Below are 22,692 nucleotides of genomic sequence, written 5' to 3'. Positions count from 1 at the left end.
CCAAAAGAGGACTAAAATACCTCGATGTTTGAAGATTTGGCCAGAGAAGAAAATGTTGAGGAAGTGTTAAAACAGATGAATGATGCAGATGGGTTTGGAAGAAAATTCTTGAACTTTCTTTGAACTAGATTAGCAGGAGGATGGGATTCTATGCGCAGGTGAAACGCTGAAAGTCGGTATGGATTGTAAAGAAAGAAAGTTCTGTGGGCAGAATGGGCATGACAGGGAGAAAGGATGGTAGGATTGAATTGCATGTATTTTTAACGCGAGAAGCCTTGATGGGTAAGGTGGCTGAACTCGGTGCGTGCGACTGGGATGTTGTAACCATTACAGAAAACTGGCTAGAAAATGGACAGGACTGGTAGCAGAGGTGCTACAGGAGAGATAGAGGTTGTGGTAAAAGAGGAGGGAGTGCTGCCTTATTGATCAAGGACAATGTCACTGCAGTAGCCCGGCATTACTGATGGTTCAGACAGTGAGTCTATATGAATGGAGCTAAGAAATAAAAAAGGAATGATCACCTTGTTGGGAGTGTACTACAGGCCCCTAAATAGTCATCGAGAATTGGAGGAGCAAATATGCCAAGTGTTTGCAGGCAGCTGTAGGGCTAATAAGGTAGTCATAGTGTGGGATTTTAACTTTCCCAATATAGACTGGCACTGTCATAGTGCCACGGGCTTGGACTAGGTTGAATTTGTGAAATGTGTTCAGGAACATTTCCTCAGGCAATATGTAGAGTACCCTGCATGGGAGAGGGCAGAGCTCTGTCTACTCTTGGGAGACTAGGAAGGGCAAAGGACTGAGTTGTTGGCGGATGAATCTTTTGGGACCAGCTATCACTGTTCTATTAACTTCAAGGTAGTTATGGATAAAGACAGGGTAGGTCCACAAGATAAAAATCTGATTTGGGACAAGGCCAGCTTTGATGGTATTAGACAGGAACTAGGAAAGAGTAGGAGTAAATGGGTCCTTTTCACAATGGCAGGCAGTGACTAGTGGGGTACCCCAAGGCTCAGTACTGGGACCCCAGCTATTTACAATATATATTAATGATCTGGATGAGGGAATTGAAGGCAATATCTCCAAGTTTGCGGATGACACTAAGCTGGGGGGCAGTGTTAGCTGTGAGGAGGATGCTAGGAGACTGCAGGGTGACTTGGATAGGCTGGGTGAGTGGGCAAATGTTTGGCAGATGCAGTATAATGTGGATAAATGTGAGGTTATCCATTTTGGTGGCAAAAACAGGAAAGCAGACTATTATCTAAATGGTGGCCGATTGGGAAAGGGGGAGATGCAGCGAGACCTGGGTGTCATGGTACACCAGTCATTGAAGGTAGGCATGCAGGTGCAGCAGGCAGTAAAGAAAGCGAATGGTATGTTAGCTTTCATTGCAAAAGGATTTGAGTATAGGAGCAGAGAGGTTCTACTGCAGTTGTACAGGGTCTTGGTGAGACCACACCTGGAGTATTGCGTACAGTTTTGGTCTCCAAATCTGAGGAAGGACATTATTGCCATAGAGGGAGTGCAGAGACGGTTCACCAGACTGATTCCTGGGATTTCAGGACTGTCTTATGAAGAAAGACTGGATAGACTTGGTTTATACTCTCTAGAATTTAGAAGATTGAGAGGGGATCTTATAGAAACTTACAAAATTCTTAAGGGGTTGGACAGGCTAGATGCAGGAAGATTGTTCCCGATGTTAGGGAAGTCCAGGACAAGGGGTCACAGCTTAAGGATAAAGGGGAAATCCTTTAAAACCGAGATGAGAAGAACTTTTTTCACGCAGAGAGTGGTGAATCTCTGGAACTCTCTGCCACAGAGGGTAGTTGAGGCCACTTCATTGGCTATATTTAAGAGGGAGTTAGATGTGGCCCTTGTGGCTAAGGGGATCAGGGTGTATGGAGAGAAGGCAGGTACGGGATACTGAGTTGGATGATCAGCCATGATCATATTGAATGGCGGTGCAGGCTCGAAGGGCCGAATGGCCTACTCCTGCACCTAATTTCTATGTTTCTATGTTTCTATGAACTTGCTAACATTGATTGCAGTAGGTTGTTTGCCGGCAAATGAATGTCTGGTAAGTGGAATGAGGTTACGAGTGTTGTGTCGAGTTCAGGGCATGCATGTTCCTGTTAGAGTGAAGGGTAAAGCAAGTGTGAGTAAGGAAACTTGGATGACAAAATAAATTGAGGCTCTGGTCAGGAAAAAGGAGGCATGGGCCAGGTATTTTAAGCGAGATCAAGTGTATCCCTGGAGGAGTTTTGGAAACTTAAGAAGGAAATGAGGAGGGCAAATTTGGGGCACACGATAGCTTGGGCAGATAATATTAAGGGAAAACCCGAGAGATTTTATGTACATTCAGGGAAAGAGGGTAACTAGAGAGAATAGGCCCCCAAATAAATTAAAGCTGTCATCTCTGAGTGGAGCCGAAGAAGATGGGCAAGGTCCTTAATGAGTAATTCTCCTCAGTTTACTGTGGAGAAAGATGTGAAGATGGGGCAGTTCATGGAAGTGCCTTGAGGATGGTCAGTATTATGGTTGAGGAGGTGCTGAATGTCTTGGGGTGTATGAGGGAGGGTACATTTCCACAAACGGTGTGCCTCTATTTAAGAAGGGTTGCAAGGAAATGCCTGGGTACTGTAGACTACTGAGCCTAATGTCTGTTGTAGACAAGTTATTGGAGAATACTTTGAGGGATAAGATATTCATTTCGATAGACGGTGAGAATTTAAGGAGAGTCAGCACAGTTTTGTACATGAGAGATCATCTCTCAGGAATCTGAGTTTTTTGAGGAAGTAACTAAAACAATTGATATGGGCGAAACCAGAGGAATCCATATGGACTTCAGCAAGGCATTTGATAAAGTTTCACGTGGTAGGCCGCTGAAAGGTTAGATCACATTGGATCTAGGGAGAGCTAGCTGACTGGATAGAGAATTGGCTTCTTGGCAGGAAGCAGAGGGTGATTGTAGAAGGTTGTTTTTCAGACTAGAGGCCTGTGAGTAATGGTGTGCGTCAGGGATCAGTGCTGAGCCCTTTGATGTTTGTGGTTTAAATCAACGATTTGAATGGACATGATTAACAATTTTGCAGATCACATGAAATTGGGTAGCATTGTAAATAGTCACGAAGTTTACCGAAAATGCAATCTTGATCAGTTGGGCAGGTGGCCTGAGGAATGGTTAATGGAGTTTAAGCCAGAATAGTGGGAGGTTTTGGGAAGTCAAACCAGGGCCGGACCTTCACTGTGAATGGCAGGGCTCTAGGGATGTTGCAGAGCAAAGGGATCTGGGAGTGCAGTTGTATAGTTGCTTGGAACTGGTGTCACAGGTAGATTGGGTGGTCAAGAAGCCCTTTGTCACATTGGCCTTCATCATTTAGAGTATTGAGTATAGAAGATGGAAGGTTATGCTGCACAAGACATTGCTGAGGCCACATTTGGAATATTGTGTTGCGTTTTAGTCACCCAGTTGCAGGAATTATGTGGTTAAGCTGGAAAAGTTGCAGAGGAAGGAGGTGCCAGGACTAGAGGGTCTGAGCTATAGGGAAATGTTGAGCAGGCTACGACTTTATTCGTTGGAGCGCAAGGATGATGATCTTCTAGAGGTGTATCAGGTCATGAGAGGAATAGATAGGGTGAATGCACTTTTATCCAGAGTAGAAGAATTGAGAACCAGAAGGAAATAGGTTTGTGAGATGGGGAAAATTTAATAGGAACCTGAGGGGCAACCTTATTCATAAAGTTGGTGGGAAGATGGAATGAGCTGCCAGAGGATGTAGTGAGACGTATACTATCACAACATTTAAAAGACAATTGTACGAGCACGAGAATAGGATAGGTTTAGGAAGGTGATGGGCCAAATACAGGCAAGTGGGACTAGTGTAGATGTCGGGCAAGCTGGTCAACGTGGATAAGTTGAGCCGAAGGGCCTGTTTCCACGCTGCATGATTCTATGGCTACAACAATCCAATGGCTACCTTTTAAAATTCTCCCGCTCCTCCTCCGACAATGCAATTGACTACTTAGTCCAAGTGACTTGGCTTGGCCGTACATAGGTTGATTAATTTAGATCCAGTCTGTCTTTACTGGGGTAAAGAAGATATTTCGATCTTGATTATTACATCAGCTTTCTAATGAAAAATTGAGCACAATTCATAAAACAGATTCTAATTGATGAGCTAATGCAATTTAATATGTTATTTCATTGGCATATTATGCTCGAATATTTTGCTGGTCTCCTTAGCTTAGTTTGCTTTCTTCACCATACACTGTAAAGGCATTCTCTTGGGCCCTAACTATGCCTGCTGCTTTGTAGGGTATGTCGAATAATCCCTGTTCCAGGAGTACAGTGGCCCTATCCCTGAACTCTATCTCTGCTACATTGACGACTGCATTGGGGCTACCCCTTGCACCCATGCAGAACTCATGGACTTCATTAATTTCATTACCAATTTCCATCCTGCACTCAAAATCACTTGGGCCATCAGCGCCACCTCCCTCCCCTTTCTTGATCTTACCGCCTCCATCACGCCTGATGTCTATTACAAACCTACTGCCTCTCACAGCTATCTAGATCCTGCAAATACTTTGTCCCCTACTCCCAATTCCTCCGTCTCCACCGCATCTGCGCCCAAGATTGGGTGTTCCGTACCAGGACATCAGATCTCTCTCCCTCCCTCCCCCACCCTGGTCATCCTGCTTGTTTTACTGTTTGTATCCACTCGTTATCACCTCCTCCACCATCACCAATGGACCATTGTGGGCTCTTTGGCCATTGGTGCCGATTGATTGGTCCTGTACCTTTTTATACCTCTAATTTTCCTCTCCTCAGACTCAGTCTAAAGAAGGCTCTCGACCCAAAACCTATTCCTTTTTTACAGAGATGTTGAGTTACTCCAGCATTTAATGTCTATCTTCACTAACCTGACCAAGTGCATATTAAGTGTGAATAATTTCATCTTTCAATGGTGCATACTTCAATTGTAATGTTGATATCTTTGTCTGATGCACCAACATTAACCTATTTGGAGCCAAAGAAACTATATACCCCTTACCTGAATTTTAATTAATGTGTTTTTCAAGATTTAGAATCTGTGTTTTGTCAGAAAGGCTGCATGAAATTAATACCTTTTAGTTGAATAGTTTCCTTTGTTTTTCCAGCATTTGAAGAGCTTGAAAGAGCCCTGGTCGCAGCTCAGAAATCAGAAGATAAATGTAAAAGGCTGAAGGAAGAAATGGAAACTCGTATAACAGCTGTGGAGCAAGCCGGTGAAGAAGAACGGAAAAACATGCAGCAGGAACTCAAACGAGTTAAGCAGGAAGCTGTAAATATAATGAAGGTAAGAATATTGAGAACAGATAAAATGTTGTTTCAACAAACATAAGAACAAACAAAAAATAGGAGCAAGAGTGGGCAACTCAGTCCCTAGGCCAGTCACACCATTCGATATGATCATTGCTGATCTGCTTCTCCAAGCATTGTTTCCTGTTATGTGCCTGGTCCTCAATTTCCTGATCTTTCAAAAACGTATTTACTTCCTCTCTAAATACTCCCAATGATCTTGCCTCCACAATCCTCCGAGGTAGAGAATTCACTATTCACTGCAAGGTGATTCTTGCACAAAACACTTTAAAATGACATCCTCTACCCACCGACTATATTTACCATGGAGGGAGTACAACAAAATCCACCATACTAATTCTTGTGATGGTGAGCTACGCTTGTTTACACTGCAGTTTAGTGAACTCATTTGGATGTACAACATTCCTAGATGGCTTACCAAGGTGAATGCTCCTGGCTGAGGAGCCAAGAACCTGGAGTTAGTCACAGAACAAGGAGTAGAGTATTTTGGGTTTATGTGAGGAGATATTTCTTCATTCAAAGTATTGTAAATCTTTTGAATTGTTTTTCTTCAAAGGCCGAAGGTTTCAGATGAGCTGTAAGGTGTTTTAGAAGGCTTTTGGTACATTGGCACTCATCAGTCAGGGCATTGAATATAGACGTTGGGATATGATATTACAGGTGTACAAGAATTTGGTGAGGCTGTATTTGGTGTATTGTGTTCAGTTTTGTTCACCCTGCTACACAAAGAATGTAATTAAGTTGGAAAGAACGCCGAGAAAATTTACAAAGATGTTGCAAGGATTCAAGGGCTTAAGCTATATATAGGGAAAGACGGCATTTGGTATATGGCCCATCACCTTCCTAAACCTATCCTATTCTCGTGCTCATACAATTGTCTTTTAAATGTTGTGATAGTATACGTCTCAACTACATCCTCTGGCAGCTCGTTCCATCTTCCCACCAACTTTATTCCTTGGATCACCGGAGGCTAAGAGGTGATCCTTTCGATGTGTATAAAATCATGAGTGGAATTGATAGGGTAAATGCACGGTCATTTACACAGAGTAGGGGAATCAAGAACGAGTGGATTTTGGCTTAATATGGGGAAACGATTGCCCAGAACTGAACACAATGCATTCTGAGGAGTATTGTTGATGTAAATATTTTGCCTGTCATAGAAGTCCTCTGAAGATTATATTGGAGAATTGGAAAAAAGTCAGATGGAAGCATTGAACTGCAAGGAGAGGGAGTTTGAGCACCAACTTCTGGTTTCCAAGCAGGAGTTTCAGGAACAGCTGAAAATGGCTCTGGTATGTATAATGTAACCCAAGCTCTTTAACACGATGAATAGACCCCCTATTTCCTATTACATTAAGCACCACAGGCCCATGGACTCTATAACACAAACATGTTAATTCTACAAGGCAGTGAAAAGAAAGACAGCAAAAAACAAGATATTAATAAAGAAATACACAATTAGAAATCAAGTTTATGATACTGCAAGGGATGGTTCATCGTGTTCCGTGCTGAGGTTGAATTAGGGTTGTACAGGTCAGTTCATGAGCCTGATCGTTATAGGAAAATAGTTGTTCCTGGACCTGGTGGGTGTGAGAGCATTGTGAAGAGGGCATAGCCCAAATGGTGGGGATCTTTGACCAGTGCTGCCTTCTTGAGGCAACACCTCACATAGAATTATTTCAATGGTGGGGAGGACTGTGCTCTTGACGGAACTGACTAAGTCCACAAATCTCTGCTGTGTCTTGCATTCCTATGCATTGCAATTGGTGTACCAGGCCATGATACAACCAGTCAGGTTGCTTTCTACAGTTCATCTGTTGAGGTTTGTTATAGTCTATGGTGTTATGCCAAATCGTGGGGAAATAAATGCCCCGCACATCTCCTTTAAACTTTGCCCCGCTCACCTTAAAGCACTCAAGTATTTGATTTTTCCATGGGGAGAAAGATTCTGACTGTCCACCCTATCTATGCCTCTTATAATTTCATTTACTTCTTTCAGGTCACCCTTCATCCAGTGGCATTCCAGAGAAAACATCCAAGTCTATCCAACCTGTCACTAGCAAATATCATGTAAACCATGTAACATTCTGGTGAACCTTCTCTGTGCCCTTTCCAAAGCCTCCATTTCCTTCCCCTAATGGGGCGACCAAAACTGCACACAATACTCATAATGCTGCCTCATTAAAGACCTGTAATGCTGCATCATAACTTCTTGACTCTTATACTCAGTGCCCTAACCAATGGAAGTAAGCATGCCGCATGCCTTCTTTACCGCTCGATAAAGAAGGCATACTCAAATCCTTTTCAAAGCAAAAGGATTTGAGTATAGGAGCAAGGAGGTTCTACTGCAGTTGTACAGGGTCTTGGTGAGACCACACCTGGAATATTGCGTACAGTTTTGGTCTCCAAATCTGAGGAAAGACATTCTTGCCTTAGAGGGAGTACAGAGAAGGTTCACCAGACTGATTCCTGGGATGTCAGGACTTTCATATGAAGAAAGACTGGATGGACTCGGCTTGTACTCGCTAGAATTTAGAAGATTGAGGGGGGATCTTATAGAAACTTACAAAATTCTTAGGGGGTTGGACATTCTAGATGCAGGACGATTGTTCCCGATGTTGGGGAAGTCCAGGACAAGGGGTCACAGTTTAAGGATAATGGGGAAATCCTTTAGGACCGAGATGAGAAAATCATTTTTTACACAGAGAGTGGTGAATCTCTGGAATTCTCTGCCACAGAAGGTAGTTGTGGCCAGTTCATTGGCTATATTTAAGTGGGAGTTAGATGTGGCCCTTGTGGCTAAAGGGATCAGGGGGTATGGAGTGAAGGCAGGTACAGGATACTGAGTTGGATGATCAGCCATGATCATATTGAATGGCGGTGCAGGCTCGAAGGGCAGAATGGCCTACTACTGCACCTATTTTCTATGTTTCTATGTTCGATCTATTTGTGTTGCCACTTTACTCTCTGACTTTCACAGGACAGCTGTCACAAGCTGTCTCTTGTGACAGCTTTCAGATTTCCTTAAGAGTGAGGTTCTTTGTTTGTTTACATATATAGAAACATTATTTTGACAGGATAAAAGTCATGCTGAGTATAGAGAGCAGCAGCAAGAGAAAGAACAGCAGACCTTGCTGGCATTAGAAGAACAGGAGTTGCAAAGAGAGGCGATCCAGGCACAAGCAGCAAAGCAAATTCAGGAACTGCAAGGAGAATTGGAAACCTGCAGAACGGTAAGATACATTTGTGCAATTTAAACTATATCAGCTGTAAATTGAGCTGATGCATATATCTGCATTTTCAAATGTACATGATTAATTGAATCATTGTAATAGGGGGGTATTATGCAGAAAGACCTTAAAGGAGGTCAATACCAATTACAGATATGCCAGTGATGCTTAGTATTTTGCACTGTCAGTGAAGTTTCTCTTCAAGGTTTACCTTCCATCAATTGTGATAATTAGCTACATGACAGGACTAGGCAATATGCTAACGTGTAAATTCCAGTAAGTTTCGATCTCATAGAATAGGAAAATGGAATAACAAGAAGAGTAGCTATTTGGCTGAGACCAGCGATGATTTAAAAAACTTGTAATTCCCATCATTACTCTAAACAGTTCTGCAATCATTTATTTTCTTTTCTGACGCTATAGTTTACGGAGTGTGCACCAGTCCCACTTGCCTACACTTGGTCCATATCCCTCCAAACTTGTCCTATCCATGTACCTGTCTAATTGTTTTCTTAAACTATGGGATAGTCCCAGCCTCAACTACCTCTTCTGGCAGCTTGTTCCATACAACCACTTGTGTGTAAATGTTGCCTATTAATTATTTTCCCCTTCACCTTGAACCTCTTATAACCATATAACAATTACAGCACGGAAACAGGCCATCTCGGCCCTACAAGTCCGTGCCGAACTCTTATTTTCCCCTAGTCCCATCTACCTGCACTCAGACCATAACCCTCCATTCCTTTCCCATCCATATACCTATCCAATTTATTTTTAAATGACAAAATCAAACCTGCCTCCACCACTTCCACTGGAAGCTCATTCCACACCGCTACCACTCTCTGAGTAAAGAAGTTCCCCCTCATGTTACCCCTAAACTTCTGTCCCTTAATTCTGAAGTCATGTCCTCTTGTTTAAATCTTCCCTATTCTCAATGGGAAAAACTTATCCACGTCAACTCTGTCTATCCCTCTCATCATTTTAAAGACCTCTATCAAGTCCCCCCTTAACCTTCTGGGCCTCGATTCCCCTACTCTGGGCAAAATACTCTGTGCATCTACCCGATCTATTCCTCTCAATCTATGCTCCGGCGGCTGAGGCGGCATTCTGGCAGCGGTGACCTGAATCCGGGGCTCGGCCGCGGGCCAGTGGGGGGGGGGGGGGGAGGTGGGGGGATAAATGTGAGGTTATCCACTTTCGTGGCACAGGAAAGCAGATTATTATCTGAATGGTGTCAGATTAGGAAAAGGGGAGGTGCAACGAGACCTGGGTGTGCTTGTACATCAGTCACTGAAAGTAAGCATGCAGGTACAGCAGGCAATGAAGAAAGCTAATGGCATGTTTGCCTTCATAGCGAGAGGATTTGAGTATAGGAGTAAGGAGGTCCCACTGCAGTTGTACAGGGCCCTGGGAAGACCACACCTGGAGTATTGTGTACAGTTTTGGTCTCCTAATTTGAGGAAGAACATTCTTGCTATTGAGGGAGTGCAGCGTAGGTTCACCAGGTTTAATTCCCGGGATGGCGGAACTGACATAATGAAAGAATGGGTTGACTGGGCTTGTATTCACTGGAATTTAGAAGGATGAGGGGGCATCTTATAGAAACATATAAAATTCTTAAGGGATTGGACAGGCTAGATGCAGGAAAAATGTTCCCGATTTTGGGGGAGTCCAGAACCAGGGTTCACAGTTTAAGAATAAGGGATAGGCCATTTAGGACTGAGATGAGGAAAAACGTTTTCACCCAGAGAGCTGCGAATCTGTGGAATTCTCTGCCACAGTGGAGGCCAATTCATTGGATGTTTTCAATAGAGTTATATTTAGCTCTTAGGGCTAATGGAATCAAGGGATAAGGGGAAAAAGCAGGAATGGGGTACTGATTTTCGATGATCCAAAATGATCATATTGAATGGTGCTGACTCGAAGGGCCGAATGGCCTACTCCTGCACCTATTTTCTGGGTGCATTTAGAGTATTGTGTTCAGTTCTAGGCACCATGTTATAGAAAAGATGTTGTCAAGAGAAGATTTGTGAAGATGTTGCCAGGACACGAGGGTTTTGGCAATTGGGAGAGGTTGAACGGGCTGGGACTCCATTCCTTGGAGTGCTGGAGGATGATGGATAATCTTATAGAAGTGTATAAAATCATGAGAGGAATAGATCGGGTAGACGCACAGAGTGGGGGAATTGAGAACCAGAGGACTTAGATTTAAGGTGAAGGGGAAGATTTAGTAGGAATCTGAGGGTAACTTTTTCACGCAAAGGGTGGTGGGTGTATGGAACAAGCTGCAGAGGAGGTAGATGAGGCAGGGACTATGCCAACGTATAAGAAACGGTTAGACACGTACATGGATAGGACAGGTTTGGAGGGATATGGGCCAAACGCAGGCAGGCTGGACTGATGTAAATAGGGCATGTTGGTGGGCGTGAGCAAGTTGGGCCAAAGGGCCTGTTTCCACGCTGTATGACTATGACAATGTCCTGTCTGATGAAGGCATACATGCCACATGCCTTATTCGCCACTTTGTCTGTCTGTGTTGCCACTTTCAGTGAACTAAGTACTTGTACACCTATATTTCTCTGTTCTGCATTCTCCTGAGGGTCGCGTCATTCTGTCCTGATTTAACTTCCCAAAATGTATCACTTCACATCTGAGTTCGATACTATCTGCCATTCCTTTCTCGACTTTCCAAGATGATCTAGATCCTGTTGTAACATGTAGGGGGGAAAGAAGAAAAAGATAATAAACAGAGAATAAGAGGTGGTGGATTTCTTAAATGTGTGAGCAGAGAGACAGAGGGGGTGGAAAATGAGGGTAGAAGCAATAGGTAGCAAGGTGAAAAGTAAAAGTGGTAGGCAGACAAATCCAGGGCAAAAATCAAATGCGTGCAACAAAGGTAAAACAGTTATAATGGGTGACTTCAATCTACATATAGATTGGGTGAATCAAATTGGCAGGGGTGCTGAGGAAGAGGATTTCTTGGAATGTATGCGGGATAGTTTTCTAAACCAACATGTAGAGGAACCAACGAGAGAGCAGGCTATTCTAGACTGGGTTTTGAGTAATGAGGAAGGGTTAGTTAGCAATCTTGTTGTGCGTGGCCCCTTGGGCAAGAGTGACCATAATATGGTTGAGTTCTTCATTAGGATGGAGAGTGACATTGTTAATTCAGAAACAAGGGTTCTTAACTTAAAGAAAGGTAACTTTGAGGATATGAGACGTGGATTGGCCAAGATTGACTGGCAATTGATTCTTAAAGGGTTGACGGTGGATATGCAATGGAAGGCATTTAAAGGCTGCGTGGATGAACTACAACAATTGTTCATCCCAGTTTGGCAAAAGAATAAATCAGGGAAGGTAGTGCATCCGTGGATAACAAGGGAAATCAGGGATAGTATCAAAACAAAAGATGAAGCGTACAAATTAGCCAGAAAAAGCAGCCTACCAGAGGACTGGGAGAAATTCAGAAACCAGCAGAGGGCTTAATTAGGAAAGGGAAAATAGATTATGAAAGAAAACTGGCAGGGAACATAAAAACTGACTGCAAAAGTTTTTATAGATATGTGAAGAGAAAGAGATTAGTTAAAACAAATGTAGGTCCCTTGCAGTCAGAAACAAGTGAATTGATCATGGGGAACAAGGACATGGCAGACCAATTGAATAACTATTTTGGTTCTGTCTTCACTAAGGAAGACTTAATTAATCTGCCGGAAATAGCAGGGGACGGGGGTCAATAGGCTGCATCCCAGAGTACTTAAGGAAGTAGCCCCAGAAATAGTGGATGCATTAGTGATAATTTTTCAAAACTCTTTAGATTCTGGAGTAGTTTGTGAGGATTGGAGGGTAGCTAATGTAACCCCACTTTTTAAAAAGGGAGTGAGAGAGAAAACGGGGAATTACTGACCAGTTAGTCTAACATCGGTAGTGAGGAAACTGCTAGAGTCAGTTATTAAAGATGGGATAGCAGCACATTTGGAAAGTGGTGAAATCATTGGACAAAGTCAGCATGGATTTATGAAAGGTAAATCATGCCTGACGAATCTTATAGAATTTTTCGAGGATGTAACTAGTAGAGTGGATAAGGGAGAACCAGTGTATGTGTTATATCTGGACTTTCAGAAGGCTTTCGACAAGGTCCCACATAAGAGATTAGTATACAAACTTAAAGCAGACGATATTGGGGGTTCAGTATTGATGTGGATAGAGAACTGGCTGGCAGACAGGAAGCAAAGAATAGGAGTTAACGGGTCCTTTTCAGAATGGTACGCAGTTACTAGTGGGGTACCGCAAGGCTCAGTGCTGGGACCCCAGCTATTTACAATATATGATTCTGGACGAGGGAATTGAATGCAACATCTCCAAGTTTGCGGATGACACGAAGCTGGGGGGCAGTGTTAGCTGTGAGGAGGGTGCTATGAGGCTGCAAGATGACTTGGATAGGCTGGGTGAGTGGGCAAATGCATGGCAGATGCAGTATAATGATGTGAGGTTATCCACTTTGATGGCAAAAACAGGAAAGTAGACTATTATCTGAATGGTGGCCGATTAGGAAAAGGGGAGATGCAACGAGACCTGGATGTCATGGTACACCAGTCATTGAAAGTAGGCATGCAGGTGCAGCAGGCAGTGAAGAAAGCGAATGTTATGTTAGCATTCATAGCAAAAGGATTTGAGTATAGGAGCAGGGTGGTTCTACTGCAGTTGTACAGGGTCTTGGTGAGAACACACTAGGAGTATTGCATACAGTTTTGGTCTCCTAATTTGAGGAAGGACATTCTTGCCATAGAGGGAGTAAAGAGAAGGTTCACCAGACTGATTCCTGGGATGTCAGGACTTTCATATGAAGAAAGACTGGATAGACTTGGCTTGTACTACGCTTGATCAGCCATGATCATATTGAATGACGGTGCAGGCTTGGAGGGCCGAATGGCCTACTCCTGCACCTATTTTCTATGTTTCTATGTACTTGCTAGAATTTAGAAGATTGAGGGGGGATCTTATAGAAACGTACAAAATTCTTTAAGGGTCGGACAGACTAGATGCAGGAAGATTGATGGGGAAGTCCAGAACAAGTAGTCGGTTTAAGGATAGAGGGGAAATATTTTAGGACTGAGATGAGAAAAACATTTTTTACACAGAGAGTGGTGAATCTCTGGAATTCTCTGCCACAGAATGTAGTTGAGGCCAGTTCATTGGCTATATTTAAGAGGGAGTTAACTATGGCCCTTGTGGCTAAAGGGATCCGGGGGTATGGACAGAAAGCAGGTACAGGATACTGTTGGATGATCAGCCATGATCATATTGAATGGTGGTGCAGGCTCAAAGGGCCAAATGGCCTACTCCTGCGCCTATTTTCTATGTTTCTATGTAACCTTTGATAACCACCTTCACTGTCGACTACACCATCAATTTTGACTCGTCCACAAATATGCTTATCATGCATGCCGTCTCCTTTTCAATTCAAGTCGTAAATATACAGGACTACAGCAGAGGACACTGCACCGATTGTTGAGATACACACTCGTCTGAAAAGCAACCATGAACCACCTCCCTCTGACTCTTTCCACCGAGCCAGTGTTTTATTTAATTAGTCATCTCATCTTGGATCCTGGGTGATCGTACCTTCTGGACAAATTGATGAGATCTGTACATCAATGTGTAAAATTGTGTCTACCTAATAAAAATTGTTCATTTCATTACACGTTATATCAATATATTTTAGATAGATGAATAATGTGCTACAAAAGTCAATAGCTTTGTCTTAATATCCTTATTAAAATAATTTTTCTAAAATATGCTTGCTGGACAAAAATAAACACAGATAAATACATTTATTATTTTTTGTGCAATTTCTGCATGACCAGCATTTATTGCCTTTTCCCCAATAACTTATGAGGAGGTAGCAAACTAAAACGTATCTGATGGTGGAATCTCATTCCAGCTGGAAATTGCATGTTGGTTATTTCATTGTAGAGACTGTTGTGATGGAATGACAGGACCAGGGGAATTTTATCCTGGCTCTGTTTGAGATGAGTGTGGTTAAGAGTAGTGATATAGGAAAAGAGTGAGATTCAGTCAAGGATTCGATCAATTATGTTAGAGGGAGAGGTATCCTCCACTTCTGAGGATAAAGGACCTCTGAGAAAGTGTCATAATTGAACTAGATGTGGTAGAGACAGATGAATGTTGGATTTATTATACATTTTTTACTCTTGTTCCTTCTTTGGCTATATGCTAATATTTATTCCTGGAAAATAATTAAAATCTCTATTTCACTTCTTGCATCCCATTTGGTAAGGATTTTTCAGTCCCTCAGTTTGAACAGCTTCCATCCTGTCCAGATGTCTTGCATTCCCTGCAGAAGATAGCAAATGCAATTGTACAGTGGAAGTCCCTACTGGCTTAGCCACTGAATGTCTGTGAGCAAACAGATGTGATGTGAATGCCTTTCCTTTGCTGCTCACAGAAAAAATGTGGACCATTATTGTTTTTCAAAGTTTTTTTTGGTTATGTCGTCATTGACTTTTTAAATTTAGAAAAAGTATTTTTGAAGATGTTTTAATAAATCCTTTTAGTTGTTAAGTGCAAACTTTTAGTTATATTCAATCTTTAGCTGCTTAGTTCAATGACAAAATAAATGTTAGAGATCTACAGATAAATGACTTGCAGAATGCAAACAAGTTATGTGATATTCAAAGTATTTTATTGTTCCCCTCCCCCCCCCTACAGAGAGTATTGGAATTGGAAAGTTCACTTGTACAAACGTCACAAGGCAGTGAAATGAAGTCAGAAGACATTGAGGCAGAGAAGGCCACATACAAAGAAGAAATGAGATCTTCAATTGAAAAACACCAAATGGAGCTGCAAAATAAAAACCAGGAAGGGGAGCAATTATCGATTGAAAAATTGCATCAGCAGCAGGCTAAAGTGGAGGAGCTTGAAAAAAGAAGTGGGGAACTAGAAGCACAGTTAATGGAGAATGAAACCCAATTCCATGCCCACATTGAGGAAATGAACCGAAAAACACTGGAGAAAATTGATCTGAAACAAACTGAATTGGAGGAGCTGTCAGTTGAGATGTCAGAAATACTAAAAGTACGCCAAGAGTTGGAAAATAAGTTATCTTTGTTTGAGGAAGATGTTGAGAAAAAACTAAAACAGAAGGAAATGGACTGTGAAGAAAAAATCAAAGCTGCAGAAAAAAACAATGAACTGGCCATGTGTGGAGTTGAGAAAATATTTACAGAAAAGTTAAACAACCTCCACCATCTTCTTGAGGAAAAGGACAAAGAATTGCAAGAACTGCAAACAGAAAAAGAAAGCTTGACAAATCAGCTCGAAACAATTCAAAATGAAGCTGCAGCAGCTTCTGTAGAACTTGAAATCATGAGCCAAGCCCGAAAATGTGAGCTGGAAAATGCAAGAGAAAAGATGACTTGTGAACTCGATGACCAGCGTCGCCAGTACGAAGTACAATTAACAGAACTGCAGAACTTGGTGAAGAACTTAGAGACTGACAAGTCGAATCTTTGTCGAGATTTGGAAGAAAAAGAAAAAGAATGGCTGAACAGGCTTCATGAGGTCACAGTTAATTTAGATAATTACAAATTGCAGGCACAAGATTTCAAAGACTTGGAAGAAAAAAACAGTGATTTATTACAAAAAATAGTTTCCCTAACCGAACAATACGAAAGTAGAATTGCGCAGTTGGGTTTCGATATTGCACTGATACAGAAAGGTTCAGAGGAAAACCAAAAGGCACTTAATGAGGCACTGAATCTTCAAAAGCAACAAGCAGAAGAGTTCAGTCAACAACACGCAGCCAAACAAGAACAGTATGACCTCCAAGTTGCTTCACTTCATGAGGAATATGGAGAGAAAATAAGAACACTTGAAACAAAATTAGAAAAAATCACGGGCAATGAAAAAGAAATGCAAGAAAACTTCCAAGTTCAGCTTTCTGAACAGGAAATTAAACTAAAAGTAGAGCTGGAAAAGAAGCAGACGGAATTGATTCAAAAGGAACAAATCTTAAAAGAAAAAATAATGGAAATGGCACACACAAATTCTACAGGAATTAATGAAACAGTAGCTCAGTTGGAATCTAGTCAGAAACAACTGGAAAGTCTTAATGAGATGCACAAAATAGAGGTTGCAGAACTGAATCAAAGTTTGGTGAATAGATTGGATCAGCAGATGGAAGAACTAAAAGAAAAACATGAGAACGAGATTCAGGAAAAGGAACAAGAATTCACAAAATTGAAAAGTTGCCTGGAAGCTTCCAATAATGATAAGGACAAACTATCGAGCAAAGTCGAAGAGCTTACAGGGGAAGTTGCTTCAAGAGCAGATAGAATGCAACAGCTCCAAGCGGAGCTCCAAGAAGCATCTTGCCAGGTTGGCGCTTTGTTGAAAAGTGAAATAATCCTTAAAACTAGATTAGAAACACTTGAAGAGACTGCTAGTCAAACTTTACTGGCAAGAACACAGTTAGAAAACACTATAAGTGAGTTGAAAAACACGCATGAACAAAGCCAGGAGAGGATTCATGAACTTAATTGTTTGTTGAAGGAAACGGAGGATAAACTGCAGCTGCTAGAGACCTTGCGTGGTAAGGAAAATGATGAACATGAAAAAGCACTTCAAGCAAAATCTGTTGAATTTGAGAATGAAATTGAATTTAGGAACCAGATCGAGCGAGTAATAAATTGTTTTAATGAAGCAGATGGAAAAATAGAGTTGCAAATCAATACATTTTCTTCTTTCTGTTTTGATAAAATCAGCAACCTTAGCGAGCGAATTAAAGTTTACCAAACTCAATTTGAGAAGATGAAAAAGGCATTTATGAAAAAGAACTGTGAAATTCGTGATTTAGAAACTCAGGTTCATGAGTTGATAAACCAAAATGTCTTATTAAATGATTCAGTGCAGCATATCACACAACAACTGCAAAATAAAGAGCAGGACATTAAGGCCTTACAAGCTGAATTACAAATCATTAGTGCAGATCGCGACACACTCCAGCAAGATAGCAAACTTAGCAAACAGCTTCTGAACGAGAAGGAGGCACACATTGAGCATTGTAAAACAGAATTGGCAGAAAATGCAAATATGTATAAATTCATCACTCAACAGCTGGAGGAAAAAGAATCAAACATCTTAAGTTTCGAGGAAGATATAAGGAGTCTAAAGTTGCAACTTGAGCACCACGATATCGTCGTAGATAAAGAAGCTATATCCTTGCTTAACGAACAACATCAAGTGGAACAACAAAAGCTGCTGAACCAAATAGATCAACTATCTGCGAGTATTGAAGCTATTTCTCAAGAGAAAATTTCAGCTCTTGGACAGGGAGATCAATATAAAAACAAGTTGGCAGAATGGAAGAAAAGAACAGAAATAAAATTTGCGCAGCACAGCAACAAGATGAAAGAGCTTGAGTCAAATTTGACGATGTCTGTTCAACTAAATGAAGAGAAGGATGGTCAATTGTCATCACTGAGAGCAGAGGTAGAAAAGCTGACTAATAGTTTACAAATTGGTAGAAATGAAACGGAACATGCAGAAAATGAAAAGACAAAATTAGTTACTGATCTGAATGGTCAGCTGCAAGCAGCTAAATCCAGAATAGCAGAACTAGATCAAGATATTGCTACAAAGTCTCAGCAATGTGAAATTGAAGAAGTCAACAAAAAATTGCACCAGAAGGAAATTGAATTGGAGGAGATGAGGCTACAACTTGAACAAGCCCAGGCTGGAGCTTCCGAACAATACATCAAGTTCAAGGATACTGAAAACAAAACTAAAATATTGGAGCAAGAGATGGAATCCCTGACTGTTGGCTTTTTGGAGAAACAAAATGAGTGGGAGAAATTTAAATTAGATCTTAAAAATAACAAGGAGCAGGATTTGAAGGATTTGGAAACTAGAGTGAAAACAGAGAGTGCTACTAAAATAGCTGAACTTAAGAGAAAAGCAGAGCAAAAAATTGCAAAAATAAGGAAACAGCTAACAGATCAAATGGAAGGGAAAGAAAAATGCATGGACGAACAGTTAAAAGACTTAAATCAAAAAGTTACGCTTCAAGATACAACGAATGAGGCCTTGGAAGAAAAACTGAAAAGTCTAGAAGCTGCAGAAGTTTCAGAAAAAGAAGAAAAAGAGAAGTTGGTTGTTAAATTGAGAGAAGAGCTGGAACTTGAGAAGGAGAATTGTCTGAAAGTGTTCAGAGCAAGCTATGAAGAAAAAGTAGCAGTTCTACAGATGGAATTATCAGCAAGAGATGAGATAATACAAAAATACAAAGAAACCAGTGTTAAAACAGATAACTTTGATGAAATCACTCAGCTCCAAGCGAATATTCAAGACCATTTGGAAATAGTCGGAGCAGAGAAGATTGAACAGTGTCAATCAGAGCTTGAACAACAAAAACATGTGTCTCACTCTTTGTCAGAAAAAGAGAAAATGGATAAATTGGATAATTTAATGTTGCAGATGAGCACAAAAGACAAACGGATAAATGAGATGGAAAAGAGAATTGAAGAGTTGCAAAGGGGAAAAGAAATGACTGAAAAACAAATGATGGAGTGCCAAGGTGGTGTCACAAAGGATGACACTGAGATTGAGGGAACATTAGAGAACAGTTCCATAACTGAGGGCTATAAAAAAGAGGTAAAGCTCCTGCAGGAGCAGTTACAGGAGAAAGTCTCTCTGCTTAAGATCTTTGAGGAAAGTTCTGAAGAGAAGTCAAAATCTGACTTGGAGTTATTTAAATTGTTAGATGACACACGAGCACAACAAAGTCATTTGGGTCGCCAACTGGAAGATGCAGAAAACGAGAAACAAAAATTGCGTAAGGAACACACTAAACTCCAGAAAGACCTACGAGCCTTGCGGAAAGAACATGAGGCCGAATTAGAAATCATTAGAAAGGAAATAAATGAGGAGGCTGAGAAAACAACCAAGTAAGTGTGTGCTTTGTAACATGAATATTTGGAATGGGCTTGCTCTCATTTGGCAAATCACTAACCCAGAACCATTCTGACTTATGAAAGTGACCCTAATTTCTCTTGTCTACTACAAAGTAGAATCTTAAACTTCTCCCCTTTGCACCACTCCAATAACAAGTGCAGGGGCATCTTCCACTTCTTGCCTATGGCGTGCACAGCCTAAAGTTGTAGGACGACTTGTTCTCTTTGATCTTACTTGATTGTGCATGCCAGGCTGATTGCATTTGTCAAAACAGGGTTGCAATCTCCCATCCCTGCAGGGGCATCATGACCCCATTGTCCCACATATTTAAACCTTTTGCCACGTCTCTCATAGTGACAGTTTGGATGACAAGGGAAATTGAGGCTTTGGTCAGGAGTAAGAAGGAGGTATGGGACAGGTATAGGCAGCTGGGATCGTGTATCCTTGGAGGAGTTTCAGAAACTGAGGAGCAAGCTAAAATAGGAAATTAGAAAGGCAAAAGGGGAACAGGAGATTGCCCTGACAGATAACATTAAGGATAATCCCAAGGGATTTTGTAAGTACATAAAGAGAGCAAGGGCCCATAAAGGGAGAGTGGGATCCCTCAGTGGGACCAACATGCCTCATCTACACTAATCCAACCTGCTTGAGTTGGGCCAATATATCCAAGCGAAATATGAGGTACTGCTCCTCCATATTTCGCTTGAGTAGTTTACACCCCAATGGTATGAACATTGACTTCTCCACTTTCAGGTGGTTCTTGCTATCTCCCTCCTTCCCCTCCCCTTCCCAGCTCTACCACAGCCCACTGTCTCCACCTCTTCCTTTCTGCTTCCCGCCCCACCCCACATCAGTCTCAAGAAGGGTCTCGACCCGAAACGTCACATTCCTTCACTCCATAGAAGCTGCCTCACCCGCTGAGTTTCTCCAGCATTTTTGCCTACCTTTGATTTTTCCAGCATCTGCAGTTCTTTCTTAAACATATCTTACACCATTCCTCAGCCCTGCTGATCAAGATCCTGCTGTCATGTTTGATAACCTTCTCCACTCTCTACAATGCCACCCACTTTCATGCCATCTGCAAACTTGCTAATCATGCCAATCGTGTTAAACATGTTAATCATGCCTTGTACATTTTTGATTTCCCTGCTCCTAAATTCCCCATAAAGATTCTCCAGATAGAATGTGCATTTACCCAATCTAATCCCCTCATGATCTTATAAATCTCTATATCACCCCTCATCTTCCAACACACCAATTAATATTCTGTGTGATAGTTGTGGAGTCAAAGTCACAGTTATACAGCTTGGACATAGAACTTTCAGCCCAAGTCATTAATTCCACCCAAATTACATAATTGAGCAAGTTCCACAGTGCAGCATTCTGATAAAAGAGAATCCAATTTTCCGTCTCAAATTGTGTGCAAGCTGTGACATGGTAATCCACCCCTTCTTAACCCATCCACTGTCTCCGAATTGTTTAATTACAACGATCGGCAGCCGCTGCTGTACCAAAAAAAAGATACAAAGGGCTGGGAAGGCAGCATCTCTGGAGAATATGAATAGGTAACTTTTCGGGTCGGGGCTCTTCTTCAAACTTTCTGTGCTGGGGAGAAAGCAAGCTAGCAGAGAGGGCAGGATAAAGCCTGGCAAGCGATGTGTGGATACAGGTGAGGGGAGGGCAGTTGATAGGTAGATGGTTGGACAAAAGCCAGAGAAGAAATGTCACCTATTCATGCTCAAGAAATGCTGCCAGACCAGCTGAGTGACACCAGCACTATGGGTCTGTTTTGAAAAATTGTTTGGCTGAAACCCAAGATTCATCTTATAACTCAAGGTCACAAAGATTAAAGCCTCCATGCAAGTTCCTTTTAGTTTAGTTTAGAGATAGAGCATGGTAACAGGCTAGTTATCCCACTTTCGCATCTACTCCTTACACTATGGGCAAATTTTAAATGCCATTTAACCTACTAACTTGCACGGCTTTGGGAAGTGCGAGGAAACCAGGAAACCCACTCAGTCATAGGGAGAATGTGCAAACTCCATACAGGCAGCACTCAAAGTCAGGATAGAACCCAGGTCTCTGGCTAACTGCGCTGCGCTAGATTTAATTCCCTAGCCATAGTCTCCGTATCTATCTCTTGCCATGGCCTCATACTGTCTTGACTAGTTTTGCAGTTTGTGTTAAATTTGGCTTAAATTTGACCTAATTTTGGGATGCCGAGGGTAAACCCATGTGGTAAAGGAGAACATGCAAACTCCACAGAGATTAGGGTTCAACCTGATTGCAGGATCTGGGAAGCCACAGCAATATTACTGCAGCAGATGTACCACAGTGCCATCCCTAATTATATGACATTACCTATTAGATTATATCTATTCATACTTGCAGATCAGGAACATGCAACAAAATTACTGCTTCCAGGACAAATTGCATACAGTCTTGTATATTTTTTCAATTTTCCACACTCATCTAAAGAAGTGCAGGCTGGTAAATTAATTACATACTAATTTGTCCCAATTTGACAGATGAATGGGGAATTTGATTGATATGTGGGAAGATAAAAGGGAATTACTGCAAATAGGTGATAGTTGGCCTGGGCATGGTGAGACGAGGGGCCTGTTTCAGTGCAATATGATCATTACTTAGACAATTCACATTTTAAGTTAGTGAGTTCATTAGCTTATCCTACAATTCTCAGTAAACCATTTTACTTTAAAGTAAGAAAAAAGTATAACTTAGCTAATTTTGCAAACGACTATTTTTTTGCAGATTGGAATTGGAAGATCTGCAGCTGAAACACAACTCAATTCTCAAACAGTTAATGCGAGAATTCAATACACAATTAGCAAAAAAAGAACAAGAGCTTGATATATCAGTCAAAGAGGCCATAGGTAAGTAGAAAAGGTGTGATTTTGTACCAACATTTTGAGATAAATTATTATGGAACATTCTTCAATAGATTTCTTGTGATCCAATCTTTGATGGCTGAATCCTATTGACTCAATATGGTATTTGTAAAATTCAGTAGGGTTTTCAACCAAGAGAAAGTTCATACACTTTTTGCATTGTTAAAGGTACTGCTTTGAAGTTTGAACATGGTACAACCATTTTAAGAAGAATGGAATG

At 41.4% G+C, this 22,692-nt stretch overlaps 1 protein-coding gene across 8 annotated transcripts in view; it reads left to right on the top strand.

The window, feature by feature from the left end:
- Positions 1 to 22,692, top strand: part of golga4 (golgin A4) — a 117,622-nt gene that overhangs the window by 70,194 nt on the left and 24,736 nt on the right. For 7 of the 8 annotated variants that reach the window (XM_055633515.1, XM_055633513.1, XM_055633512.1 and 4 more), the window contains 5 exons: positions 5,161 to 5,339; positions 6,523 to 6,654; positions 8,440 to 8,595; positions 15,322 to 19,556; positions 22,336 to 22,457. In XM_055633515.1, the coding sequence (XP_055489490.1) occupies positions 5,161 to 5,339; positions 6,523 to 6,654; positions 8,440 to 8,595; positions 15,322 to 19,556; positions 22,336 to 22,457 (4,824 nt within the window). The remainder of the gene's footprint in view (positions 1 to 5,160; positions 5,340 to 6,522; positions 6,655 to 8,439; positions 8,596 to 15,321; positions 19,557 to 22,335; positions 22,458 to 22,692) is intronic. The other variant, XM_055633516.1, reaches the window with a different exon arrangement.

Source organism: Leucoraja erinacea, chromosome 4 (genome assembly GCF_028641065.1).
Source record: "Leucoraja erinacea ecotype New England chromosome 4, Leri_hhj_1, whole genome shotgun sequence".
In the NCBI taxonomy this organism is placed as follows: domain Eukaryota; kingdom Metazoa; phylum Chordata; class Chondrichthyes; order Rajiformes; family Rajidae; genus Leucoraja; species Leucoraja erinaceus.
Note: the sequence above shows the minus strand (reverse complement) of the source record. Positions and strands in the feature narration are given on the sequence as shown.